Genomic DNA, 24,937 nt, shown 5'->3' with positions numbered 1-24,937 from the left:
TTCCTTGAATTAAACCGCACACCTATTTATTCACATACTTATCGGGCATGTACACGGTGCCTCCTTTTTTTTTTTTTTAGTTTTTTGAGTTTAGACCCAATTCCATGCCTTCAAGTAACCTTCTCTAGGCTGATGACTTCCAGGTCCATTTATCCAGGTGAGATCTCCCTCTTGAACTTCAGGTTCATGTGTCCAACTGCTGACTATATACACCTCTCTTGGGACACCTCCCGAGTACCTCAAAATTAGGTATGTTTGAGGTAATCTCACTATCTTTTCCCTGCCACACCCTGCAAGCATTGTTTTCCTCTTCCTGAATTCTCAGTCTCAGTGAACGATATCATCACTTTCCCAGCCGCCCAAATCAGAAAAGGAGTAGTTATGCTTGTCTCTTTTCTCTCCTCACTGCAGTGTTCAATAAGTCACCAAGTCCTGTGTTTGACTCTGGAAAGATTCTTTATGAAAGATTATAACCTACCAATGAATAGTCAACCCATAAAAGAAAGGGAAGAAGGAGGCATCAGAGTGTAGGAGAATATTTGAGACAGTGAGGAATAATAAATACAGAGGAAAATAATGTTTTGAGGAGGAAAGGGACAGAGGTGGTAAATGCTAAAGACAAATATTAAATATAATGGGGACCAAAGAGACCTTTGGCTTTAGCCATAAAGTCATCTTTGGCCTTTGTAAGAGCAATTTCAGGGAAGTACATTATTGAAGCCAAAACCCAGGGAATGGATGTTAGAAATTAAAGACAATGAGTAGGTAACTCTTTAAAAATTTTTGACTATGAAGAGAATAATAAAGATGGCTGGAGGGAAACTTAGAGTTGAAGGAAAAGAGATTTTTGGTTGGTTTATCTTAGGTTTCTTTGCTTACATTTTAATAAGAGACATATGGGCTTGTTTGAAAACTAATGGGAAGAGACCATAGCGGGGTACAAAGAGGAAATAAATGGAAGGAGCAGAGCTCCTGAGAAGATACAAAGAGGTAGAATTCAGGAACACAGGTACAGGAATTTGTGTTTGAAAAGAGAAAAAATTGAGTGTGGATAGCAGTAAATGTACGGGCTGCAGGGCTGGATGTGGAGGGGGCGCCCTGTGACAGAAGCGAACATGTGCACACGAGCATGTGTGTGTGTGTGTGTGTACACATTCTAAAATAAAGTTTTAAATAGCTGTTGGGAAGAAAAGAAGTCATTTTAAGAAATCTATACCATACTAACCATATTCTTGGTCCCTGAACCTAGAAATTGACAATGAAAAGCTGATCTCATAAAATCCAGATCACGTTTTTTTCCTTATATTTCATTTCTATCCTGTGGTTTACATAATGCTGAATTACCCAGTAGTTAGACTAAGCACAAGCTTAGGGTACCAGCAAAGCAGGAACACCTGTATATTAGAAAAATGTTTTGGAAAGAGTCCAATAAAACATCCAAATAATTATCATGGGGAAAAAAATCAAGATTTTTCTTAGCTTTTACTACACTTATTTAATGTTCTAGAATTTGTTCATTTTTGCATTGCATACGGTCGAGATACCTAAACAATTCAATCTGGCCCTAATTTTATATCCCTAATAACGTGCAATTTACCTCCAAACTGCAGTGTGAGATTTAAGTTGAGGAAATGGAGCATATATGAGCATGTATATCTGTAGAGGAAGCCGTGAGGAAGATCCTCGAAGCCTGAAAGTCAAACTAGAGAGTTCTCTGCTTCTTCTAGCTCCTCTTGTATAGAACATAGAGGTGCCAGGTACTTCGCTAAGACAGGTTTAGTTCAAGGAATTCTTGGAAAACAAGCCAAATAAGTTTTTATTCAGTACCTTGGGTGGGTCATGTGTGTGTTCGCATGTATATGAGTGTGTGAGTTTGTGTGCATGTGTCTACATGTTTGAGCGACTTAAATGAAATAACTTGTATTTTTCTCTTGACTCCTTTTCTCAGCTCCTGAGCCAATCCAACATTCAGCAGAGTGACTATTCTACAGCACTGAAGCAGTGCAACCGGGAGAAGAACAGAACTTCCTCCATCATCCCTGGTAGGTTACATTGAATCTTGACTAAAACTTCTTTTTCATAATAAAAGCCTTGTAGGCAATTTAACAATGTTTTTTATATCTTGGGACAATGCAGTATACTGAGACTTTTCTAGTTATGTCTTGGTGTGCATAATGTAATTGGTAATAAGGACTCTTAAACCCTTGAACTCTCTTTTAAAAATGAATAGAAAATTAGGTTAAAGATTAATGGCACTCGACTTGAGAAATGCAGCTATATTTTGCAATTTGGGACTCAGGGGAACAGTGCTATAACGTGGTTGTTTACAGTGAATGTTCTGTGTTTAGTGGAAAGATCAAGGGTTGGCATCTCATCCCTGAGCGGTGAAGGCACAGACTACATCAATGCCTCCTATATCATGGTAAGTCACAGAAGTTATTGGGCAGACTGCCTGTTAGCCAGTGTTACCAGAACCAAAACCAGAGTGGGCTGCCAAGCAGTGACTGTGGTGGGCCTGGGCAGCACAGTTGGTGGACATAAATCAAACTGGACAAGAGCAGGCCCATAGTCCACAGCAGCAATAAAATAATAGCATTCCTTGATGTTTTTATGTGTTCTGGGATTAGAGAAAGCTCAAGTAAGACAAATGAGTAGGTGCAAGAATCCAAAATCATTATTCAGGACTGATGAGTGGACACAAAACATACACTCACCCATCCAAGAGGCTTCACTCTCATCGGATACACCACCTTCAGCAAAGCCCAGTCTCACCAAAGTTACCACTCTGGTTTGCAACAAAGTCCTACCCCCGCCAACTGAGCTCAGTTGGAGACCTGGAGTTCTAAAAATACAATTCTTCCCTTCTACTGTTTAGATCTTTAATGCAACGGGTGAGTGCTTTAATAGCTGGTATGTAACCATCATTACTATTTCAGATCAGCCCATCACAGAACTTGATTTCAGATGAAATGGCCCTAATTCCCATGCCAAAAGCACTGTTCCATTTATGCCAAAAAAAAAAAAAGCTAATAAATATCCATATAAGAAACAGGAAGGTGTATGGTGGTGGCATCCAAAATATGACCCACACTTAAAATGAGGCCAGGGGGGATAGAAATGGGGTCTGAAAGACCTCACAGTGGAAGGTCATGTTTTTATCAAAAAGTCATATTTTTATTAAGTATCAACTATGAGTCGGAATCGACTCGACAGCACTGGGTTTCTGGGTCAACGTGCAAGTCACAGTTAATCTGATGGCACTAGCTTCCAGGTTTCTGCAGCAAAATATCCAAGGGGCCTCGCTGGTTCCTCTCCTGAAGAGCAGCCAGGATGTCTGGACACTGGAACCTGTCAGGAGGTCTGAAATTCAGCAATCTGTCATTGGGACTGACTGACCTAAGGAGATGTGGAAAGCAAGAAATATAAACTCTCATGTAGATTTCCACTGTATCTAGTGTAGGAGACACTTTCCACGAGCCTTTTTTTTTTTTTTTTTTTTTAAGTCTTCCCATACAGGTAACAGCTGTGTAAGCTTGAACACAACACTTGACTTCTTGGGCCTCAGTTTAATCCTCTGTAAAGTGGGACAGTTCCTATCTCATAGCCCTGTCGTGAGGAATGAATGACTTATGGGGAAGAAAACAGCACTGTACCTGGCATAAAGGAGTGCCCAGTAAACAATAGCTATAGTAATCACATTATTAGTTATAGACACATCCGAAACTAACAAGACACTTTGACTTAAGGTCCATTGATTATAAGTATTTTTTTGAATGCTCAAAGTCATAGCTGGAGCTGAAAAGCTTCTGATCTTCTCTTTGGGTTTGTAGGGTTATTATCAGAGCAATGAGTTCATCATCACCCAGCATCCTCTGCTCCATACCATCAAGGATTTCTGGAGAATGATCTGGGACCATAACGCCCAGCTGGTGGTTATGCTTCCTGATGGTCAAAACATGGTAAGTCCTTTGGGTCACTTTTTGTTCTTTCCTTACACTGAAATTATCAAATCGAAACAGAAACTAGAGCCAGAATTCTAGAATACAAACAAGCAAAGTAATTTTTTTTCAACTAAGAAATCGATGTCTTTGGAGACATACCTTATCTACTGTTGGACTTAGGTTAGTTACACAATCTCCCAGGTCTAAAATTGTTGAATGACATTTTTAAATGAAAGTAGATTAAAATTAGCTTAAATTTAAGTATTTTGTGACAGTACTAAGAAAATAAGAATTGAAACCATGGATGAAGTCAATTCGTATGCTTCTATTTACATTTTTTTTTTAAGGATATTTCAAGATTACCTCAATTTAGGGAGGTCCCTAGAAACACAAAAAGACCGATTTGAAATAAAGTGAACTCCTAGTATCAGAAAATCAGTGGTATCTCATTCTCGTTTTTATCTTTGTTTGGAGAAGCCCGAAAGTAAAACAAAATTATTTCAGTTATGCTTTTTATATAAATTTAACCTTCAGATTCATTTCTTATCTATGTTATACTGACCATTCGAAACGAGTCTAGAAATTGCTGAGCCCTTGAAATCACTTCAGTTTTCTGTACTCACTTGTCAGTTTTAGAAGCAACAAATTTCCCATTGTTATCGATAAGCTAAGAAAGCAAAAAGCAAAGCAGTAATCAAGGTTCTTAAGTGTGACACTTTATTCTGCACATCGTTCTAGTTTAAGACACCAGAAGATTTTAATACTAAATTTTGGAATTTGAAGAAAATTTTGAGTTGAGTTTTCTATGACAACCAGTTTTTATTTCACAATCTGACGTATTACGCAAAGAAGCCCTGGTGGAGCAGTGGTTAAAGTGTTTGGCTGCTAACCAAAAGGTTGGTGGTTAGAACCTACCAGCTGCTCCATGGGAGAAAGATGTGGCAGTCTGCTTCCGTAAAGATTTACAGCCTTGGAAACCCACTGGGGCAGTTCTACTCTGTCCTCCCATGGGGTTGCTATGAGGTGGAATTGACTCGACAGCAGTGGGTTTGATTTTGCTTTTTTGGACCTATTAGATGTTTTATTAAATCTAGAATCTTTGGTTCTTAATCTTCCAGGCAGAAGATGAATTTGTTTATTGGCCAAATAAAGATGAGCCTATAAATTGTGAGAGCTTTAAGGTCACTCTGATGGCTGAAGAACATAAATGCCTCTCAAATGAGGAAAAACTTATAATTCAAGATTTTATCTTAGAAGCTACACAGGTATGGCCATTATTTAAATGGCAAACTTTTCATCTTAGTACATGTTAAATATATGCTGATTGAATTATTTTTCCTAGAAATAAAAAGAAGGAATCTGATTTCTTACAAATTAAGATGGATTACCCAAGTTATCAATGTCATCTTATCTGTCACTTTCATTTCCAAAACCTTATAGAATAAGGTTCATCACCACTAAAGTGCACTGTTGGATTTCTGCACACACAGGAGAGAAAAAAGCTTCTCTTGTACTGCACTACAAAACAGTTACTGATAAACCTTGAGTTGAAAATAAACACCCAAATATTTTCATTAATCCCAATACTCATGTATAAGAAAGCTCTTCTCCTAAGTAAAATGGGAGAAATATTACTTACCCAAACTAACTTACTACGCTTCTCCAATGCACAATGAACTGATAAGTGAAGAAGTACTTTGAAACTGTACAGTACAGTGAACTAGGATTGTTTCACTAAACTCTTAGTTATCTACCAAGACCAATCTGAATTCTTTGTCACTAATTACTTGCATAGAGCTACATTAAAATACTAAAGGTTGCTATTAGTAATGAATAACACACAGGAGACTTAGAGTACCTTCTCTGTCAGAAACAGATTAAGTCATATTTTAGATGGTTTAGATGTTTCACTCTACCATACTCTAATTCTGAACCAGTAAACTCTATATTGGAAACCTTGGATGCATAGTGGTTACGTGCTATGGCTGCTAATCAAATGGTCAGCAGTTCAAATCCACTAAGTGCTCCTTGGAAACTCTATGGGGCAGTTCTACTCTGACCTATAGGGTCACTATGACTATAGGGTCACTATCGACTCGACAGCAACTAGTTTGGTTTGGTTTGATTTTAAACTCTATGTGGATTCGTTGTTCTGTAGAATATTGAAATGACCAAAATATAAAAACTTGATAATGCAAAGAGAGTAATCATGTAAACAATATAGTAACAGAACAGTTTCCTACTTGATTAAAACAAACAAAAATTGAACATGTTGATTCTAGTCCTACAGATGAGCTATGTGGTCTTGGGAGACTTATATTTCCCTGTTTGTAATATGAGGGACAGGAACTGGAAGGTTCCAAGGTCCCTGTGAGCCCTTAATGCTCCATGCTTAATTCCACCTGTGATTGTTCCCTAAACAATTTAGAAACACGCACCAGAGATCTCCAACCTCCTGCCCGGTGTCTTCACTCTGAGCGGTGCAAACTTATCCTTCCCATAGTTGAACTTGAGTGTTGCTGGTGTTTGAAAAGGTCTATGCTGTTTTAGAAACAAATTTTAACACTGGAGATTTCTTTTGGTAACTTTAAATTTAGTATCATGGACATATCTTTGGTACATAATCTCATGGTTTTCTAGCATTGGTATGATACTCCCACAAAGGTTTATTTTTAGAATTGAAAAAGAGATTAACTGAGCTTCTGTTAAGGGTGATAGAAAAATTCGGGAATGGTGGTGGTTGAACGACATGATGAGTGTATCTAATGTCACCGAACAATACATGTGAAGATTGTTGAAAAATAGCAAATGTTTTGTTACCTATATATTTACCACAATAAAAAAAGGAAGAGAGAGATTACATTTTCTTATTCTACAGAATTAATCTGTACATGACAAAGGTGACATCACAGTTATTTCTTCCTTCCATGAAGGGGGATGTGCTTGGAGTACAGCTGCTCACTCACACATACCATCTGGTTTTTCTTACCTTACTGTTATTCCTCATTTTTCTCCAGTTATTGCACTCACGATAGACCCTCAATGACTAGTGTTACCCTTTTAAAAATATTACTTTTGTCTTTCTTCTTCCAGGATGATTATGTACTTGAAGTGAGGCATTTTCAGTGTCCCAAATGGCCAAATCCTGATAGTCCCATTAGTAAAACTTTTGAACTCATAAGCGTTATCAAGGAAGAAGCTGCCAACAGGGATGGGCCCATGATTGTTCACGATGAGTAAGTTCCATACTTTGGCCTTTCACACCTGAGCATTCCCTGGGTGTTGTACCAACCTAATGCTTTGAGTCAACTGAGGTGATTCTCCCTGAGTGATTTATCTGCTGCTATGAGCAAGGTTAACACAGAATTTTCTTTTTCACTTTACTTGGAGTGCCTATTGAAGACAGGAGATGAGTGCGTGATCACAAGAATCTGCCCTTGCATTTTATCTTGAGCACACTTGGATGAGTCGGTGTTTTAGCGCTTGATTTTTTATAGGTGCTAACCAGAAAGAAGGGGATCTGGCAGCGCAGTGGTTAAGCACGCGACTGCGAACTAAAGGTTGGTGGTTCAAACCCACCACTGCTCTGTGGGAGAAAGATGTGGCAGTCTGCTTCCATAAAGATGTACAGCCTGGAAACCCTATGGAGAAGTTCTACTCTGTCCTGTAGGGTCAGTATGAGTCGGAATCAACTCAGTGGCAATGGGTTTAGTTTTTTAACCAGAGAGAGGCCCCTGGGTGGAGCAAACCATTTGTGCTGAACCACTAATCCAAAGGTTGGCAGTTGGAACCCACCCTGCAATACCGTGGAAGAAAGGCCTGGCAATCTGCTCCCATAAAGATTACAACCAAAAGAACCCTATAGAGCAGTTCTACTCTGTAACACATGGGGTCACCATGAGACAAAATTGACTTAATGGCAACGAGTTTTATGGGTTTTTAATCAGAGGGACAGTTCTCAGCCATTGACTTCCTGGGATAGGAGTACAATTGATACATTGTTTAATTTATCAGAAACAGGAACATTTATCTGATAGATTTTTCCTGGCTTGTATTGCAAACAAATAAAAATGCCTATACTGAAATTGGAGCCCTGGTGGAACAGTGGTTAAGAGCTACGGCTGCTAATCAAATGGTGGAGCGTTCAAAGCTACCAGCCGCTCCTTGGAAACCCTGTGGAGCTGTTCTACTCTGTTCTATAGGGTTACTATGAGTTATCATGAGTTGGAACCGACTTGACGGCAATGAGTTTGGTTGTTTTTTTTAATACTGAAATTATATATACACATCATATATATAACTTCAATCAGATCATTTTTATTTCTATGCTTCCACAGTACAAAAATAACAAATACATAAGCAAATATTAAACTTCTATAAAGTATCCCATTACTAATATAATGAACATTTGGCAGTATTTGAAATTAAACCATAGTTCTTTGCACAGTGAGAGACAATACTTTAAAATGTTTGGTGGTTTTTACTGTAAAGTCGTCAAAGTTATGTGGTCCATGGGTTCCACGTGTCAGCTATTTGCTGCGTCTGAATGGAGTGTCTATCCCTTCCTTTTGCTACAAGGCACGGAGGAGTGACAGCAGGAACTTTCTCTGCTCTGACAACCCTTATGCACCAACTAGAAAAAGAAAATTCCATGGATGTTTACCAGGTAGCCAAGATGATCAATTTGATGAGGCCAGGAGTCTTTGCCGACATTGTAAGTAATGAAGCACTTTTTTATTGTTAGAACTACATACTGTTTTAGAGAATGCTTTTTTATCTTATCTCAAGAAAGATAACATTGGGTGAAAATGTTAGCATATATTTCCAAGCTGAATTACAAGTTATTCCGTTCACAATCCACAGAACCAGAACAATGAATGTAAATTTTAATACTGAAAAATATCTTCAGTAGAAGCACCAACTGATCTGATTTTCCCAGTAAATAAACAGTTATTTTCCCAGGGCGCACATTCTGCCTAGCCTCACAGAATACTCACACAGCAGGCCTGAAAGACTTAAGGGTTGGAGCTGTTTACTTTTTTCTCAAGCCAAATTCAATTTCTGACATGAACCATGGGCTAATTCTTGGGTACTTTAAGACTAAGCGGGAAATGTAGAATCAAGGAAGGGACACAGCATTTCTGGAGAGATAAGTCCCAAATCTGATAGTAATTTGGAGAGTTTTATTATTGCAGAAATGCCTGGAAGGACAATAGGGAACTTACGTAGTACAAATGCCCCAAAGGGAAAAGCTTGGGTGGTTGTAGAAACCATAGGCCCCCGTTCGGCTCCTGGTCTGTGTATGTATACTGACCTTATAAAATCCACCTTGAAAACTCCAGCCTGCACCTGATGGCTGGAGGTCAAGGTGACCTTGCACGCATGCACTTCAGAGGAGCCCCCATTAAAGTCTCATTTGGGCCAGGTGAGTTGGATCAGGCTGGTCCTGTGTGAAATGGCTTTCTGGAGGAGGAACTTTAACTCAGGTTTCATGAATGCAGTTAATGATGCGCACGTTCATACGTGGCCCTAACGATTGTCTTCTGCTATGATGCTAGTCACTGGCTCCTGTTCTCTGAAACTGCCCGCCTCCCTCCCTTGAGGTGGCATCTGTGATAGAAAACCTGTTTCCTTCTGCTACGTGCCTCTACTGTGAGACCACAGCAGGGCACGTGCTCACCTTTGCTCAGAGCACAGCATAGGACCAGTCAGCCTGGTAGAGTGTGAAGAACTCCTGGTGAACTGTGGATCTCATGCAAGGCCTGCATTCTGCATGGGTCACTGAGTTGGCAGCAGAGTCCTTTCTGGGGCATCTCCCTAAATCGACAGCCCCAGCGGGATTCATAATCACTAGAGAAAGGAGAATGAGGAACTGACTTATGAGTGGCTCACAGGTTCCTAGTGCCAAAAGGTTTTCACACAAGGTGACAAACAGAACCACATCACATCACCTTCTGATTCCACAAAGTAAATGTATAAGAACAAGATTCCTTATTTGCAAGGAGCCCAGCTGGCACAACTGTTAAGTGCTTAGCTGCTAACAGAAAGGTTGGTGGTTCAAACCCACCCAGCAGCTCCACAGGAGAAAGACCTACTTCTGTAATGATTATAGCCAAGATAACCGTATGGGGCAGTTCTACTCTGTCACACGGATTGCTATGAGTTGAAATCAACTCAACAGCACCTGACAACGATCTGATTGCAAATGTATGTGAAGCCAAAATTTCTAGGCCAATGAATGTTGGCTAATTGAGAAGCTGCTTTAAATTAGTCAGGCACATTAATACAGAATGTAACAGAGCCCTTAACACGGCTGCCTTCAGTGCCCTTCCATGAGCAGTGCTGACATGTGTCTACAAACATTCCTCCTTTTGACATCCGTGTGTCGTCACTAAACTTCCAGTTTATAACCTCCTGTTCTCTGTTCTCTAGGAGCAGTATCAGTTTCTCTACAGAGCCATCCTCAGCCTTGTGAGCACAAGGCAGGAAGAGAATCCGTCCATCTCTCTGGACAGTAATGGCACAGCGTTGCCAGATGGAAATATTGCCGAGAGCTTAGAGTCTTTAGTTTAATCCAGAAAGGGGTGGGAGGAGCCCACGTCTGAACCTAATTTTCCTCTTTTGGAATTAGACAGGAAAATCAGTCCATTCTTCTATTATCTGTTTACTTGCTAGCACCTGACAGTAACTTTCATGACATAGGATTCTGCTGCCAAATTTACATCGCTAACAATGTGTGCCTTTTTGCAAGACTTCTTGTAATTCACTTATGTTTGAACTAAAATTATTGAATTTTACAGTATTTCTAAGAATGGAATTGTGTTTTTTTTTTTTCTGTATTGATTTTAACAGAAAATTTCAGTTTATAGATGTTAGGAATTCCCAACTACAGAAAACATGTTTGTTTTTAGTGTCAAATTTTTAGATATATTTGTAGCAATCATCAGATTTGCTAGAAATATAACTTTTAATATAGTAGACTATAAATATAACACTGTTCTCTATGATATTCAGTATTTCACAACTACAGTATTCACCTAAAGTAGAAATAATCTGATACTTACTGTAAATACAGCTCTAGTGTCTCCATGGACCAAATTTATATTTATAATTGTAGATTTTTATATTTTACTACTGAGTCGATTTTCTAGTTCTGTGTAATTGTTTAGTTTAATGATATAGTGCAGTATCTGGTCTTACACTATTGTATCATGTTACCTAAGTGATTAACTCCGTTTAAGCATGCAATTTTAACTTTTGTGGAAAATAGAAATACATTGATTTTGAAAGATGTTTTTATGAGAATAACACCTCACCCAACATTGTTTAAATGATTTTTATCCAAGACATTGCAAAAATAAATATAAATATTGCCATCAATTTGTATTTGTTTATGGCATGTTGTACTGGGGTGTGTATAGCTGCAAACTCTAGATATGAGTCCACTGGGTGATGGAAGCTGAAAAAAGGCCAATGGAATGGAATAGTGTATGGTGCTGTGGTTCTCTAACTGTGCATTGAGGCACACAGGGCACCTATGGAAATGATAAATTTTTGAGGGAAATACAACACCACCTGCCGATGCTGCACAAACTACTATTATTAAATTATTTCAGCCTGTCTCAGTTTTCTAGGGCTGCTATAACACAAATACCACAAGTGGGTGGCTTTAAAGAACAGAAATTTATTTTCTCACAGTTCTGGAGTCTAAAAGTCCAAATCAGGATCTCAGCCACGTTGATTCCTGCCTTTTCTGTAGCTGCAGGTGTTCCTTGGTTCCTTGGTATTCTTGGCTTGTAAACGATCTTCACATAGTGTCTGTCTTCCTCTGTGTGTGCCTCTGTGTCTGTTCCGGCCTTTTTGTAACTCAGAAGTGATTATGTTTAGGATCCATCCTACACTGGTATGACCTCGTTAATGTAACAATATAAAACCCTCTTTCCAAACAGGGTTACATCCACAAGTACAAGGACCAGGAATTCAACACGCATTTTGGGGAGACACATTCCATAACAAGACCTAACTACTTAGTATATAGAACCATTAGGAATTTCTTTTAGCTTCAAACTCATTGCCATTGAATTGATTCCAACTCAGAGAGACTCTAGAGGACAGAGTAGAACTGCCGTGTTGGGTTTCCAAGGAACAGCGGATGAATTAGAACTGCCAACCTTTTGGTTAGTAGCCAAGTTCTTAAACACTGCACCACCAGGGCTGTGGTTCTTTTGGCTTAGGAGAGAATAAAAATGGTACTGAGAAACTAAGGGCACCATGAACCAAGAAGGGTTAGGGACCTTTGGTTTAGAATCAAGCCATGAGTTAGAAGCAGGCAGATTTGCCAATCGGGGACACCAACAAAAGCAAAGGTCAAGCTAAGCATGGGGTTGGAAGCCAGGTGGATTGACAAGGACCAAACCAAAACCAAATCCATTGCCGTTGAGTGGATTCTGACTCATAGCGACCCTAAAGGACAGAGTAGAACTGCCCCCATAGGGTTTCCAAGGAGCACCTGGTGGATTTGAGCTGCCGACCTTTCAGTTAGCAGCTGCAGCTCTTAACCACTACGCCACCAGGGTTTCCTGACAAGGACCAGGGTGATTTAAATTCTAGAGTGCTTACGTTATGGCAAATTGTCAGGAAATACAGCTGTGTAGTTCAATCTGTATGCTGAGCAAATAATCTAAGAAGCAGGACTACACGAAGAGGAATGCAGTACTGGAACTGGAGGAAGATTCATTAACAACCTGCAATATGCAGATGACACAGTCTTGGTTTTGGAAAGCAAAGAAGACTTGAAGCACTACTGATGAAGATCAAAGACTACAGCCTTCAATATGGATTACACCTCAACATAAAGAAAACAAAAATACAACTGGACCAATAAACAACATCGTGATAAACGGAGAAAAGATTGAAGTTGTCAAGGATTTCATTTTCCTTGGATCCACAATCAAGGCCCATGGAAGCAGCAGTCAAGAAATCAATGTGTTGCCTTGGGCAAATCTGCTGCAAAAGACCTCTTTAAAGTATTGAAAAGCAAAGATGTCACTTTGAGTACTAAAGTCCACCTGACCATGGTATTTTCAATCTCATATACATTTGAAAGCTGAACAATGAATAAGGAAAACCGAAGAAGAATTGATGCCTTTGAATTATAGCGGTGGCAAAGAGTATTGAATATACCATGGACTGCCAGAAGAATGAATAAATCTGTCTTGGAAGCAGTACAGCCAGAATTCTCCTCAGAAGCGAAGATGGCAAGACTTCATCTCACATACTTTGGACATGTTATTGGGAGGGACCGGTCCCTGGAGAAGGACATCATGCTTGGTAGAGTAGAGGGTCAGTGAAAAAGAAGCAGGCCCTCAGCTAGATAGACTGACACCATGGCTGCTACAATGGTCTCAAGCATAGCAACGATTGTGAGGATGGCACAGGACGAGGCAGTGTTTCGTTCTGTTGTACATAGGGTTGCTGTGAATTAGAACCGACTCAACAGTACCTAACAACAACAACAAAAGCTGTGTAGAGCTGAAGTACAGAAAAACCAAGGCAAACCATGGTAACAAGCAGGACTTTGATACGTGAAGCAGCACTCTGCCTCTGCCAGGAGCATTTTATAACATGGCCTGAGGAGGAGGGCACTGATCCCCACGAGTGCTCAGTTCAGGGTCCAGAGTAGGAGAGCAGGAGAATTTTTTTTACACCAGTGGTTCTAAAAGTGTGGTCTCCAGAGCAGTAACATCAGCAAAACTGGGAAACTTGTTAGAAATGCAAATCCTGGTTTCCCATATAAACGAATAATTTCTTTTATAAGGATCAGCACAAAACTGGTTCCTATGAGGTAGAGGTTAAAGGTGTCCCGAATGTCCAACTTTCCCAAGCTGCTATACCGCTCCATCATCTCTAATATCAACTACTCCCTCTTCCCTCCTACTCTCCCTCATGTCTTTGGGTTCCCTAATTCACTGCAATGTCTCACAGAATTCACAAACCGTATAAAGGAAACAGCTCACCCAGTTGTGGAGGCTGGCAGGTCCCAAATTCATGGGTCAGGTGTAGGCTTCTTCTTGTCCCTCAATCTCTGCCCAAAGGCATTCACCTTTCTCGCTCTGTGGGCCAGAAAGCCCGCTGCACCATCTCCTGCTGGTCTCTCCTGTTGGTCTCTCCTACCTTGGTGGTGGTGGGCTCTTTCCCATCTGTAGGGTGGCTCATTTCAAGTCCAGCAGGATGGCAAAACTGACCCTTCCTCTTGATGAGCCACAATTACCCTATCACACAGTCCCATGCAGTCACCTGGGTGGGAATGAGAGTTACAAGACCATGGCTAGAAAAAAAAATAATAATAATTTATTTATTTATTTATTTAAAGGGCCATGCAAAAAGTAATCCATTACACTGCACCATCTAAGACTTGGAATACAGAAACTCAGGAAGCAGGTGTAGCAATCTACTGCATGCTACCACTTGAGAACCACTGCTCTATAGGAGGAGTCCCTGGGTGATGCAAACAGTTAATGTGCTTGGCTCCTATCCAAAAGGTTGGAAGTTTGAATCCACTCAAAGGTACCTTTGAAGAAAGGCCTGGCAATCTACTGGAAAATCAACCGTTGAAAGCCCTGTGGAGCACAGTTCTACTCTGATATATGTGGGGTTGCCATGAGTCCGAGTTGACTCAATGGCAACCAGTTTTTGTTTTTGATTTTTTTTTTTAATTGGCTCTATAGAAACACTTCAGAGCCCTGGTGGCACAGTGGTTAAGAGCTCAGGCTACAAAGCAAAAGGTCAGCAGTTCAAATCCACCAGCAGCTCCTTGGAAACTCTATGGGGCAGTTCTACTCTGTCCTGTAGGGTCACTGTCAGAATCAACGGAATTTTTTTTTTTTTTTTTTTAGTATATAAACACTTCAGGGAGCCTCCACTGTCCTCAAGCAGTATCAGGAGATTTTCACCAAATCGTTAAAACAGATCTAAAATTAATTAACTTTCCTTTTTAAAAAAAAGCTTTCCTTTTAAAGCCGCAGTCATGAAGAGATATGAAGTAGGGGAAAGAGAAAAATAAAGTCTAAGAGTAGAGTGTCACGTATCCCAAAAGGTTGGTAAGCACTGCTCTACAGGCTACAAAATGAATTAATGTGCTTCCCACCCTCTCAGTGAGAAAGGCTAAAATGTTCATTTTTAATTCCTTGTTCGCTTTTCTAACGTCAGCTCCTAGTCCTCTTATTTTGTGCCTTCAACGCCCACAGTGTGTAATCACAACCTGATCTCAACCAGTACTACATGTCACCTTAATTATTTTGTCTATTTTCTCCTTAGCCTTCGTCCTAGGAACAAACAGCCTTTGAGGGATACAGAATTTATTTATTTTTTTTCCCCTTTATGGACATTATTAGGGAGGTGCCTTGCTGAATCTTTTCCAAGAAAAATTATGCAAGTAACATGTATGCTAATTAAGCATTTTCCAGACAAATTCTAATAACTATATACTGCAACAAATGAAAAAAAGAATTCCTGTCAGATATAGTGACCTTTCCTAGTCTCTTGACCCTTAATTCTGAGACAATGATCAATTCTGAGAGAAATGAGGATAAATGAAGTCAGATGAATAAGTCAAATAAGTTTTTCCCAATTATTTCCATTCATTACCAAAATTTTATTCACTGATTTATTATAGCCCCAGCTTTTATCCACCCATTCTTTGATTTTATAATTGTTGGCTTATTGTGAAGGTAATTTGTGTTGTTTTTTATATCATTACATAGCATTTTTTATTACACATAATTTATAAACCTATCATTGTCAAGGCTATGTAATATGCCATCTAGTACAGTGGTTCCCCCCAAGGAACATTCGGCAATGTCTGGAGGCACTTTTTATTGTCACACTGTGGGGGAGAGGGGTGTGGAGCTGGCGACGCAATTGGTACCTAGTGGCGGGTAGAGGAAGGGATGCTAGGAAACATCCTACAATGCACAGGACAGACCCCCCAGAACAAGGAATTGTCCAATCCAAAATGACACTAGCACCTAGGTAGAGAAACCCTGCTCTAATACATGTACCAAAGATTATTTTCCTCCTGTTTGCTCTTTCGGCTATTTTCAAATTCTTCCTATTACCAATATTTCTTTATATAAAAATATATTAGGATTATTTCTTTAGGATATTCCTGTCACTTTAGGGTCAGAGTGTATGAACATCTTTACGTCTCTTAGTACTCTTGTTTTCCAAGAGTTGTACTGCTTACACTTTCGCGGGCTGAGGCGTTAGTCCTATCGTTCGCCTCGTGGGTTCAAGCCACTGCTTCAATATCACCTCCTCAGAGCAGCGTTCTCCACCAGCCTGTTGGAAGTAACATCCCGTCCTCTCAAGGAGGATATTCAAAATATTTAACACTAGCCATCAGAAGGGACATCACGTGGCGCCCTGAGCTGTGTTTATTATCCGCAGAGTGATCACCCCATCCCCCAGTCCCTCTCCGTGTCCTTTTCCTGCTTCATTTTTCTCCATAGCACATTTTGTTTCTTGACATTGTATTTTATATTTATGTGTTTGTTGTCTGTCTCCTCCATTAGTATGTAAGCTCCATGAGGACAGGAATTTTGACTCTTTTGTTAACCTCTGTAATCCCCACCCCTAGAACAGTACGTGACACATTGAAGGTGCACAACAAACCTGGGTTGAAAAATGGATGAGCAAACGAACGGAACTTCACACTCTGCTGTAATGCTCCTCAATATGTAATACATTACCTATTTTGACAAAGGTATATCTATTCTGTTAATTTTTTTATTAAATAAATACATGCTTTTATTATTATAAACTACAATTGATTATCATCTTCTCACTCCTGATTGCATAATATTCTAGTACAGTAGAGGTTGCCTCCTCATTAGCACAATAGATGCATTAAAGTAGGTGGTGTTAAATGTTAAGGCATAAAATTGGGTACTCTCGACCAGTTTTAAGGAACTGGATATCCTTGGTGTTATAGTTAGTAAGTTGTTTGTTTTCTTTTTTTTAAAAGATAATCTTTATTTTAAAAAATAAAACAAGATTTGGAAGTGGGAGTAAGAGAAACTGTGGTTGTGAAATTGAAACTTCTCGTTACATACACAACATAACTTCTAATCAGTGTGATGCACTCTAAGTAGGCCACAAGAGACACAGATTAACCTTTGAGAAACTTCCCAAATATGCTAATTTAGAATACTTTTCTCTGCAATTTTGGACTTGCCATTTGCCACATCTCTCAGATTCCTATTACCTGGCTTTAGTCCTAGAGGAGTTGCTTCACTTCTGAATTAGCCACACAGGGAGATGAATTAGAAGCAAGGATGGTGAGACTTTGTTTATCTCACATATTCTGGACACATTTATCAGAAGGGACCAATCCCAGGAGAAGGACATCATGCTTGGTAAAGTGGATAGTCAGCGAAAGAGAAAGACCCTCAATGAGATGGACTGACACAGTAGCTGCAATAATGGGCTCCAACATAGCAATGACTAGAAGGATGGCACGGGACTACGCAGTGTCTCCTTCTGTTGTACTTAGGGTCGCTATGAGTCGGAATTGACTGGATGGCATCTAACAACAACAACAATTCTTATCCTGTCACTAACTCATTTGATGAAACTGTGTACTGAAAACTATAAACTATCGGCATTAAGGTTCTTAATGAAAAATATTTAAATAGCAAAGTCTCTTATATAACTTCTACTTCAAGTAAGTGTTTTAATAGACTCAGGAAGTTAAAGCTGCATCTCCTGGGCTTTTTAGAGACTAAGTGCAAACCATTCCACTTGTTGTCTGTGTACTGTATCCTGTTCTAAGCTCAGGGAGATAAATAAGATTCAGAGATGGCCTAAGAGAAAATAAAATGGCGAGAAAATAAGGAGGAAATATTGGTAAAGTTGATGAGCAAGATTGATAACTGTTGTCATTACTGTGTATTCACAGAATCTACCTCTGAGAAGGGACACATCAGGGAGGCAATTCTGGAGGCAGGGAGGTCAGGTGAGAAGCTGTTGCAGTGATCCACATAAAAGATGACAGTGGCCTGAACCAGGCTAGCTGGATGTAGGTAGAGAGACATGAATGGACTGGAGGGGCTTAATGGAGAAGAAAAAGAAATGCTGATTTGTTTAATATGGAAATGAGATGGAAGAAAGCATCAAGGTTAGTGCTACTATAACAAATACCTCAGGTGGATGACTTTAACAAGCAGAAATTTATTCTCTCACAGTTTAGGAGTCTAGACGTCCGAATTCAGGGCACTAGCACCAGGGGAAGGCCTTTTCTCTCCGTTGGCTTTGGGCAAAGTCCTTGTCATCAATCTTCCCCTGGTCTAGGAGCTTCTCAGCATAGGGACCGCAGGTCCAAAGGACAAGCCCCACTCCTGGCTCTTTGTGCTTGGTGGTATAAGGTCCCTCTCCTCTGCTTGCTTCTGTCTTTATATCTCAAAAGAGATTGACTCAAGATACATTCTACTCCTGTAGATTGTCTCGCCTCATTAACATAACAGCCTCTAATCCTGCCTCATTAACTTCATAGAGATTAGGATTTACAACACAGAGGGTAATTACATCAGATCACAAAATGAAGGACAATCACACAATACTGGGAATCATGGCCCAGCAAAATTCACACACATTTTGGGGGGACACAATTCAATCCATAACAAAGATTATAACCAGAGCAACGAGGAGGATAAAACTAGTTGCTGTCAAGTTGATCCCAATTCATGACGACCCCTTGTGCATCAGAGTAGAACCGTGCTGCATAAGGGTTTCAATGGCTTTTTTTTTTTTTCAGAAGTAGACCCCCATGCCTTTCTTCTGAGGCACCTCTGTGTGAACTCAAACCTCAACTTTTCAGGTGGTAGCCAAGCATGTTAACCATTTATTCTACCAAGGGACTCCACTAGGAGGATCATAGGGTTGCCATTTCCTGAGATGGGCAATCAGATGGAAAAACTGGTTTGGGGGAAAATGCATATAGTGGCCCTATTGAAAGACACTGATTTATACTATAAACTCTTAAACCCACATTGAGTCTACGAAGTCTGGGAGATATCCAAACAGAGATGTCCAGCACATAGTTGAATACATAGCCTGAAGCTCGGGTGAGAATACCTGGGGTTCACTAGAGAAATAGACAATAAGCAAAGCCATGTGGTAAGATGCATGCACCCAGACAGCATACATAAAGAAAAATAGAAGCCTGGAATAAACTCTGAACATCGACATTTAATGTGTGGACAGATGAATACGAAGCTGCAAAGAACCATCCTCATTAAGCATCTTACTTACTGGGACATTTGCACAAGTTCAGACGATGTTAAATATCAAAATTCATAGTCCAAGCACTAGATTGGACCACTGTTCAGGCCAAAACACTTAATTTTTTTAACATTATTAAAGCATTTTACCATTTCATGTCTTTGTGAGTTGCTATTCCCTCATTTTTTCTCTTGGTCTTCCAGCTTCTTTCCTCCATGAATTTCTGTTCAACTTCCACCTCCTTTTAAGCATTTCTCTCAATTTCAGGAGAAGAAATCTCCTTTCATCAATAGTTTACTAATAAACCAGACATTTTTTTCTTTATTGGGGTTATCAGGTTTCTGTTCAAGCGTGGGGGCTTGTTTTACCCTGTGCCAACTTCCCCAAGAACCTGGCTCCGAACTCAAATTATTGGAGCCAAGTGCTGGGCTACTGTTTTAGTTCTGCATGGCAACAGCCCAGAATCAGCTTCAATCAAATGAAGACAAGAGGAATATCAATTCGGCTTCATCAGGCGCACAGGCTGGGAGTGGGATTCCCAGGGTTTATGAATTAGTTATCTAGTGATGTGTCATGCATTGTCAACCAACATAAAACTGGAAGACTCTAGAAGACTTCTATTTTACTACACCAACAACTTAAACAGACAGGGCGTGACCTCTTAACCTAAAAAATTAAAACTCTTTTAGTAGTTCCTGCTAATAAATGAACATTAAGAATGAGTATTAGGACAATAACAAAATTGGAAAAGGGAAGTTATGAGATTAGCTGCCACTGACTAACAGATATTGCTTCAGAAAAGCCAGCTTTTGCACTGGAAGCCAGCTGTGTAAAACGTAGTTTCACTTCCAAAAAATCAAGAGATGTAAGTCATTAGAAAGCTAGTGTCGTTACCTGTGACTCATGGTGACCCTGTGTGCACAGCGTAGAACTGTGCTCTACAGGGTTTTCAAGGTTATGGATTGATCTGCCTCCGAGGTGCCTCTGGGTGGGTTCGAATCGCCAACCTTTCAGCTAGTAGTTGAGTGCTTAACCATTTGCACCACCCCGGGACTCAAGAAAGCTGATGCTATACAATGCATAAGAGTAAGACCAGCTAATTTGTATGGCTCTGCAAATTGTGCACTATACTTAAGTGGAAGGTAATCACATCATACACATGGAAGATTTGTATATTTACTAAGATAATTTTCCATCGAAGGGTAGTAATAAATTTTGTTTTTGTTTTGGCCTAATAAATTATATATTGGGGGCAATTTCTTAATTAGTACAAGTGTCCCTAAGAAGGAATTCCTTTCACTAATTCTCACAAAGGCGTTATATGGGCTAGTGGCGGCCATGTTAAATAATCTACCTTAAGAGATGTCTTATAAGTCAGGATTCTCCTTGAATTTTGTCAAGTATATTGAGCATATTTTGGACTGTCAAATTTCAATATTAAGTCGTGTTACCTTGGTGGGGTGTACCTTAGGCAAGTCATTTAACTTTGTGGGGCACATTTCCTCTTCTATAGAATCCGAGGTTTGGCCAAATGATTATCGTGGTCCTTTCCACCACTAAAACCACTTTAAGGCCCTCAGTTGGAAGCACTTGGAAGAAAGTCCTGGCAATCTAATCAGAAAAATTAGCCACTGATAATACTATGGAGTACAGTTCTACGCTGACACACGAGGTTACCATGAATCCGAATCAGCAACGGGTTCTTGTTTCTTTATAGAGCAGATACATATACGGCTTGTCTGGGCAGCATGGGTCTTTTAGGAATAATTCAAAGGTATCTAAAATACTGAAAAAAATCTCAAAGCTAAAATCTCATTAACTTTAACATGAACATCAGGCAAAAAGTGTTATCAAAAAAGAGGGAAGAACACTAAGGTTTTTCAGCATCTACTATGTGTCAGGCATTTCTCATAGGTTATCTCATTCAATTTTATAGCCATCTTATCAGGTGCTGTTATCCTCATTATCTGGAGAAGGAAATAGCTAGTGTGTTGTAGATCTGATCACACTGCCCCTCAGAGGAGAAGCTTCTAGTGTCTCAATAGTCTAGATCAAGAAAAACTAGAAAATGCAAGTATTAGTGTTATCTGGAATAGGCCATAAAAGAGGTAGAAAGATCTGGCAGATGTAAGCATTAAGTCTGCCAAAATGGTTAGACAAGGGATCCACAAACTATGGCCTGAGGGCCAAGTCTGCCCACAGCTTGTTTTTGTAAATAAAGTTTTATTGGAACAGTCATGTCCACTTGTTTATGTATTGTCTATGGCTGCTTTCACACTATGATGGCCGAAGTGAATAGTTGTGACAGAGACCCTTTGGCTCGTAAAGTCTACAATATTTATCACAGAAAAAATGTGCTGACCCTTGGTAAAGATATATGCTTATAAACTATAACCCATCCACTCCAAGAACCTATCACCACCACCTTTGTTATTAAAATTTCTGCTGGAAAATTTATTGAGGGTCAATGCATCTATCCTTACTCAAGCATACTGGCATTTCCTTTTCTATTTACCACCACCAGCACTGATATTAGACCAGCTCTTCAAACAATTGTATCCCCTTTATCATTCATTGGAGCCCTGGTGACAGTGGTTAACAGCTCAGCTGCTAACCAAAAGGTCAGCAGTTTGAATCCACCAGCTGCTCCTTGGAAACCTTATGGGGCAGTCCTACTCTGTCCTTGGAAACCCTATGGGGCAGTTCTACTCTGTCCTATAGGGCCGCTATGAGTCAGAATTGACTTGATGGCAAAAGGTTTGGTTTTATCACTCATTGTTATCATAAAACCCAAATCAATCACTTTAATTGTACTAAGAGCCAACAGGTTTCCCCCACATGCATCCCAGATGCTAGCTCCAAATCAATCTGGGTGCTGTTCCAGATTGACAGCGGAATCAATGTGCCAGAGCTGTGTTTCTTTATCGTGTTAAACTCAGTGTTGTGGTAAAGAAATGCCATAAATGTCTTTACTTATTAATGTATGATTGATGTCCAGAGATTATTTGTGATGCATAGCGACCCAATAGGACAGAGAACTGCCCCATAGGGTTTCCAAGGAGCAGTTGGTGGATTCTAACTGCCGACATTTTGGTTAGCAGCCAAGTTCATAACCACTGCACCAACAGGCTCCTTCAATACCACAGTCAACTCGAAAACATTCACATCACCATGAAAAGAAAACCTCTCTCCCCATTGGCAGTCACTCCCCATTTTTCCCCAGCCCTCCCATCCTAGGCAACCCCCTTTCAATGTTTAGTCTCTACAGATTTGCCTACTTTGGTCATTTCATATAAGTGACATCATACAATATGTGGTCTTTTGTGATTGGCTTCTTTCATATAGAATAATTTTTGAAGGTTCATCCATGCTGTAGCAAGTATCAGTACATTTCTTTTTATTGTCAAATAATATTCCATTGCATAGTTATACCATATTTTGTTTATCCACTTACTAGCTGACGGTCATTTGAGTGGTTTCCATTTTTTAGATATTATGAATACTTTGCTATGAATATTTGTGTACAAGTTGTGTGGATATATGTTATATACAGAGGAGCAGAACTGCTGCGTTATGAGATATATCTATGTTTAACCTTTCGAGTAACTACTAGACTGTTTCCCAAAATGGCTATATAATTTTACAATCCCACCAGCAATATGAGCGTTCCAGTTTCTCCACATCCTAAACACTTGTTATTATCTATCTTTTTATATTGCCATCTTAGTTGGTATGAAGTGGTATCTCACTGTGGGTTTGATTTGCATTTCCCTGCTGGTTTATGATGTGGAGGATCTTTTTATGCACTTATTGATGACTTGTGTGTCTTCTTTGGAGGTATGGCTATTCAGTTCTTTTGCCTGTTTTTTTAATTGAGTCATTTACCTTACCATTAAGGAGCTCTGATGGCCCAATGGTTAAAGTGCTCAGCTACTAACCAAATAAAAAAAGATCTGAGGATCAAACCCACCAGCCACTCCACTGGAGAAAAATGGCGGCAGTCTGCTTCTGTAAAGATTTACAGCCTTGGAAACCCTATGGGGCAGTTCTATTCTGTCCTATAGGGTCTCTATGAGTCAGACTTGCCTCAGTGACAGTGGATATGGTTTGGGTGTTCACCATGAAGTATGATGCCAGCTGTGGGTTTTTCATAGATCCTTTTTATAAGGTTGAGGAAGTTCCCTTTTATTCCTAGTTTGTTCAGTGCTTTTATCAAAACCCAGTCAACCCAGCTGCCATCTAGTCAGGTCCGACTCCCGGTGACCCCAGGTGTTTCAGAGCAGAACTGGGCTCCACACAGTTCTCAATGGCTGGGATCTTTCAGGAGCAGATCACCAGGGCTTCCTTCTGAGGTCCCTCTGGGTAGATCCAAACGACCCACCTTTCAGTTAGAAGCCCAGTGCTTAATGATTTGCACGACCCAGAGCCTCCTTTTACCATGAAAGGGTGTTGAATTTTGCCAAGTGCTTCTTCTGCATCTGTTGAGATGATCATGTGGTATGCAGTTTAATCTTGTCTATTCCCTTTTCCAAACACTCAAGAGAAAACTACAAAAAGTGACATTTACTAAGTAAATCATAACTTTACAACAAATTATAAAATAGCATTATTACAAAGGTTTCTAGTTAGGTAATCTATATAGGTATCTAACAAAATCCACTTGAAAAATACAGCTGCATGAAGAAATTTTTCTGACTAAACAGGTAAACTTCACCTGCTGATTAGGGGAATATATACAGTAGCCGCCCTTATGCATGGTTTCACTTTCCCGAGGTCCAAAAATGTTAAATGAGTAGTGTCATGAAATCTTGCCACGTCCTGCTCAGTCCCGCCACACTCACAGACCTTTTATTACAGTATATTGTTATAATGGTTCTATTTAATTATTAGTTATTGTTGTTAATCTCTTACTGTATCTAATTTATAAATTAAACTTTATCATAGGTACCTATGTATGGGACAAAACATAGTATATATAGGGTTTGGTTTCCGGCATCCACGGGGGTCTTGGAACACATCCCCCGTGGATAAGGGGGGACTACTGTATTCTTATAAGAAAAAAGTGGCACAATAAATTAATAGATAGCATAATCATTAGCACTTTCACATGAAAAAATAAACCCGTTGCCGTCGACTCCGACTCACAGTGGCCCTATGGGACAGAGTAGAACTGCCCCATAGGGTTTCCAAGGAGTGGGAGGTGGATTCGAACTGCTGACCTTTTGGTTAGCAGCCAAGCGCTTAACCACTGTGCCACGAGGGCTCCCGCTTTTACATACACGGGAAAAAAATACATGGTAGAATTATTAAAGTTCTCTGGTAATTACTGGCATCTCCTTTTCCATTTATTTTCATATTAAAATAAAAATTTCTATTTTAAGAACGTCACTGTATTGAGTTAATCAAAATATCTTGTACTTTATACTGTAAAATAGCACATTAACAACATGTTTGTCACACAAATGTTCAAGAGCTGTGTTGTCTGTAAGATAAATAAAATATGATTCTCAATCATTGTTTGACAGTGCTCCGGGTAGTATATACGATGCCTTCTGCTCTAATTCGGTCCAATATTGGTCCATAGATCGCCTTTGAAAAGGGCCCCATCAAACCTTTGGCTTGAATTTCACCTGGAAGAAAATAAGTTTGTAGTTACCATTTGAAAGGTGATGTTAGAAGCTCACTTCCACAGCTAGAGTCTCCATGTAGAGGGTATC

The 24,937-nt window shown here is 39.8% G+C and overlaps 2 protein-coding genes across 9 annotated transcripts in view; one reads left to right on the top strand and one right to left on the bottom strand.

Annotated features, from left to right (window-relative positions):
- The window catches only part of PTPRZ1 (protein tyrosine phosphatase receptor type Z1), a 212,489-nt gene extending 201,644 nt beyond the window's left edge, over nucleotides 1-10,845 (top strand). For all 6 annotated transcript variants that reach the window (XM_049893859.1, XM_049893861.1, XM_049893863.1 and 3 more), the window contains 7 exons: nucleotides 1,949-2,042; nucleotides 2,349-2,422; nucleotides 3,831-3,959; nucleotides 5,060-5,206; nucleotides 7,035-7,177; nucleotides 8,520-8,655; nucleotides 10,374-10,845. In XM_049893859.1, coding sequence (XP_049749816.1) covers nucleotides 1,949-2,042; nucleotides 2,349-2,422; nucleotides 3,831-3,959; nucleotides 5,060-5,206; nucleotides 7,035-7,177; nucleotides 8,520-8,655; nucleotides 10,374-10,514 — 864 coding nt within the window. In that variant the 3' untranslated portion in view covers nucleotides 10,515-10,845. The remainder of the gene's footprint in view (nucleotides 1-1,948; nucleotides 2,043-2,348; nucleotides 2,423-3,830; nucleotides 3,960-5,059; nucleotides 5,207-7,034; nucleotides 7,178-8,519; nucleotides 8,656-10,373) is intronic.
- Nucleotides 10,846-15,579: 4,734 nt separating this feature from the next.
- The window catches only part of AASS (aminoadipate-semialdehyde synthase), a 70,796-nt gene continuing 61,438 nt past the window's right edge, over nucleotides 15,580-24,937 (bottom strand). The window contains exon 21 of one of the 3 annotated variants that reach the window (XM_049893871.1): nucleotides 15,580-24,850. In XM_049893871.1, coding sequence (XP_049749828.1) covers nucleotides 24,732-24,850 — 119 coding nt within the window. In that variant the 3' untranslated portion in view covers nucleotides 15,580-24,731. The remainder of the gene's footprint in view (nucleotides 24,851-24,937) is intronic. The other 2 variants (XM_049893867.1, XM_049893868.1) reach the window with 2 other exon arrangements.

This window comes from Elephas maximus, chromosome 8, assembly GCF_024166365.1.
Source record: "Elephas maximus indicus isolate mEleMax1 chromosome 8, mEleMax1 primary haplotype, whole genome shotgun sequence".
NCBI classification, from domain to species: Eukaryota; Metazoa; Chordata; class Mammalia; order Proboscidea; family Elephantidae; genus Elephas; species Elephas maximus.
This window is presented reverse-complemented; position numbering and strand designations above follow the sequence as displayed.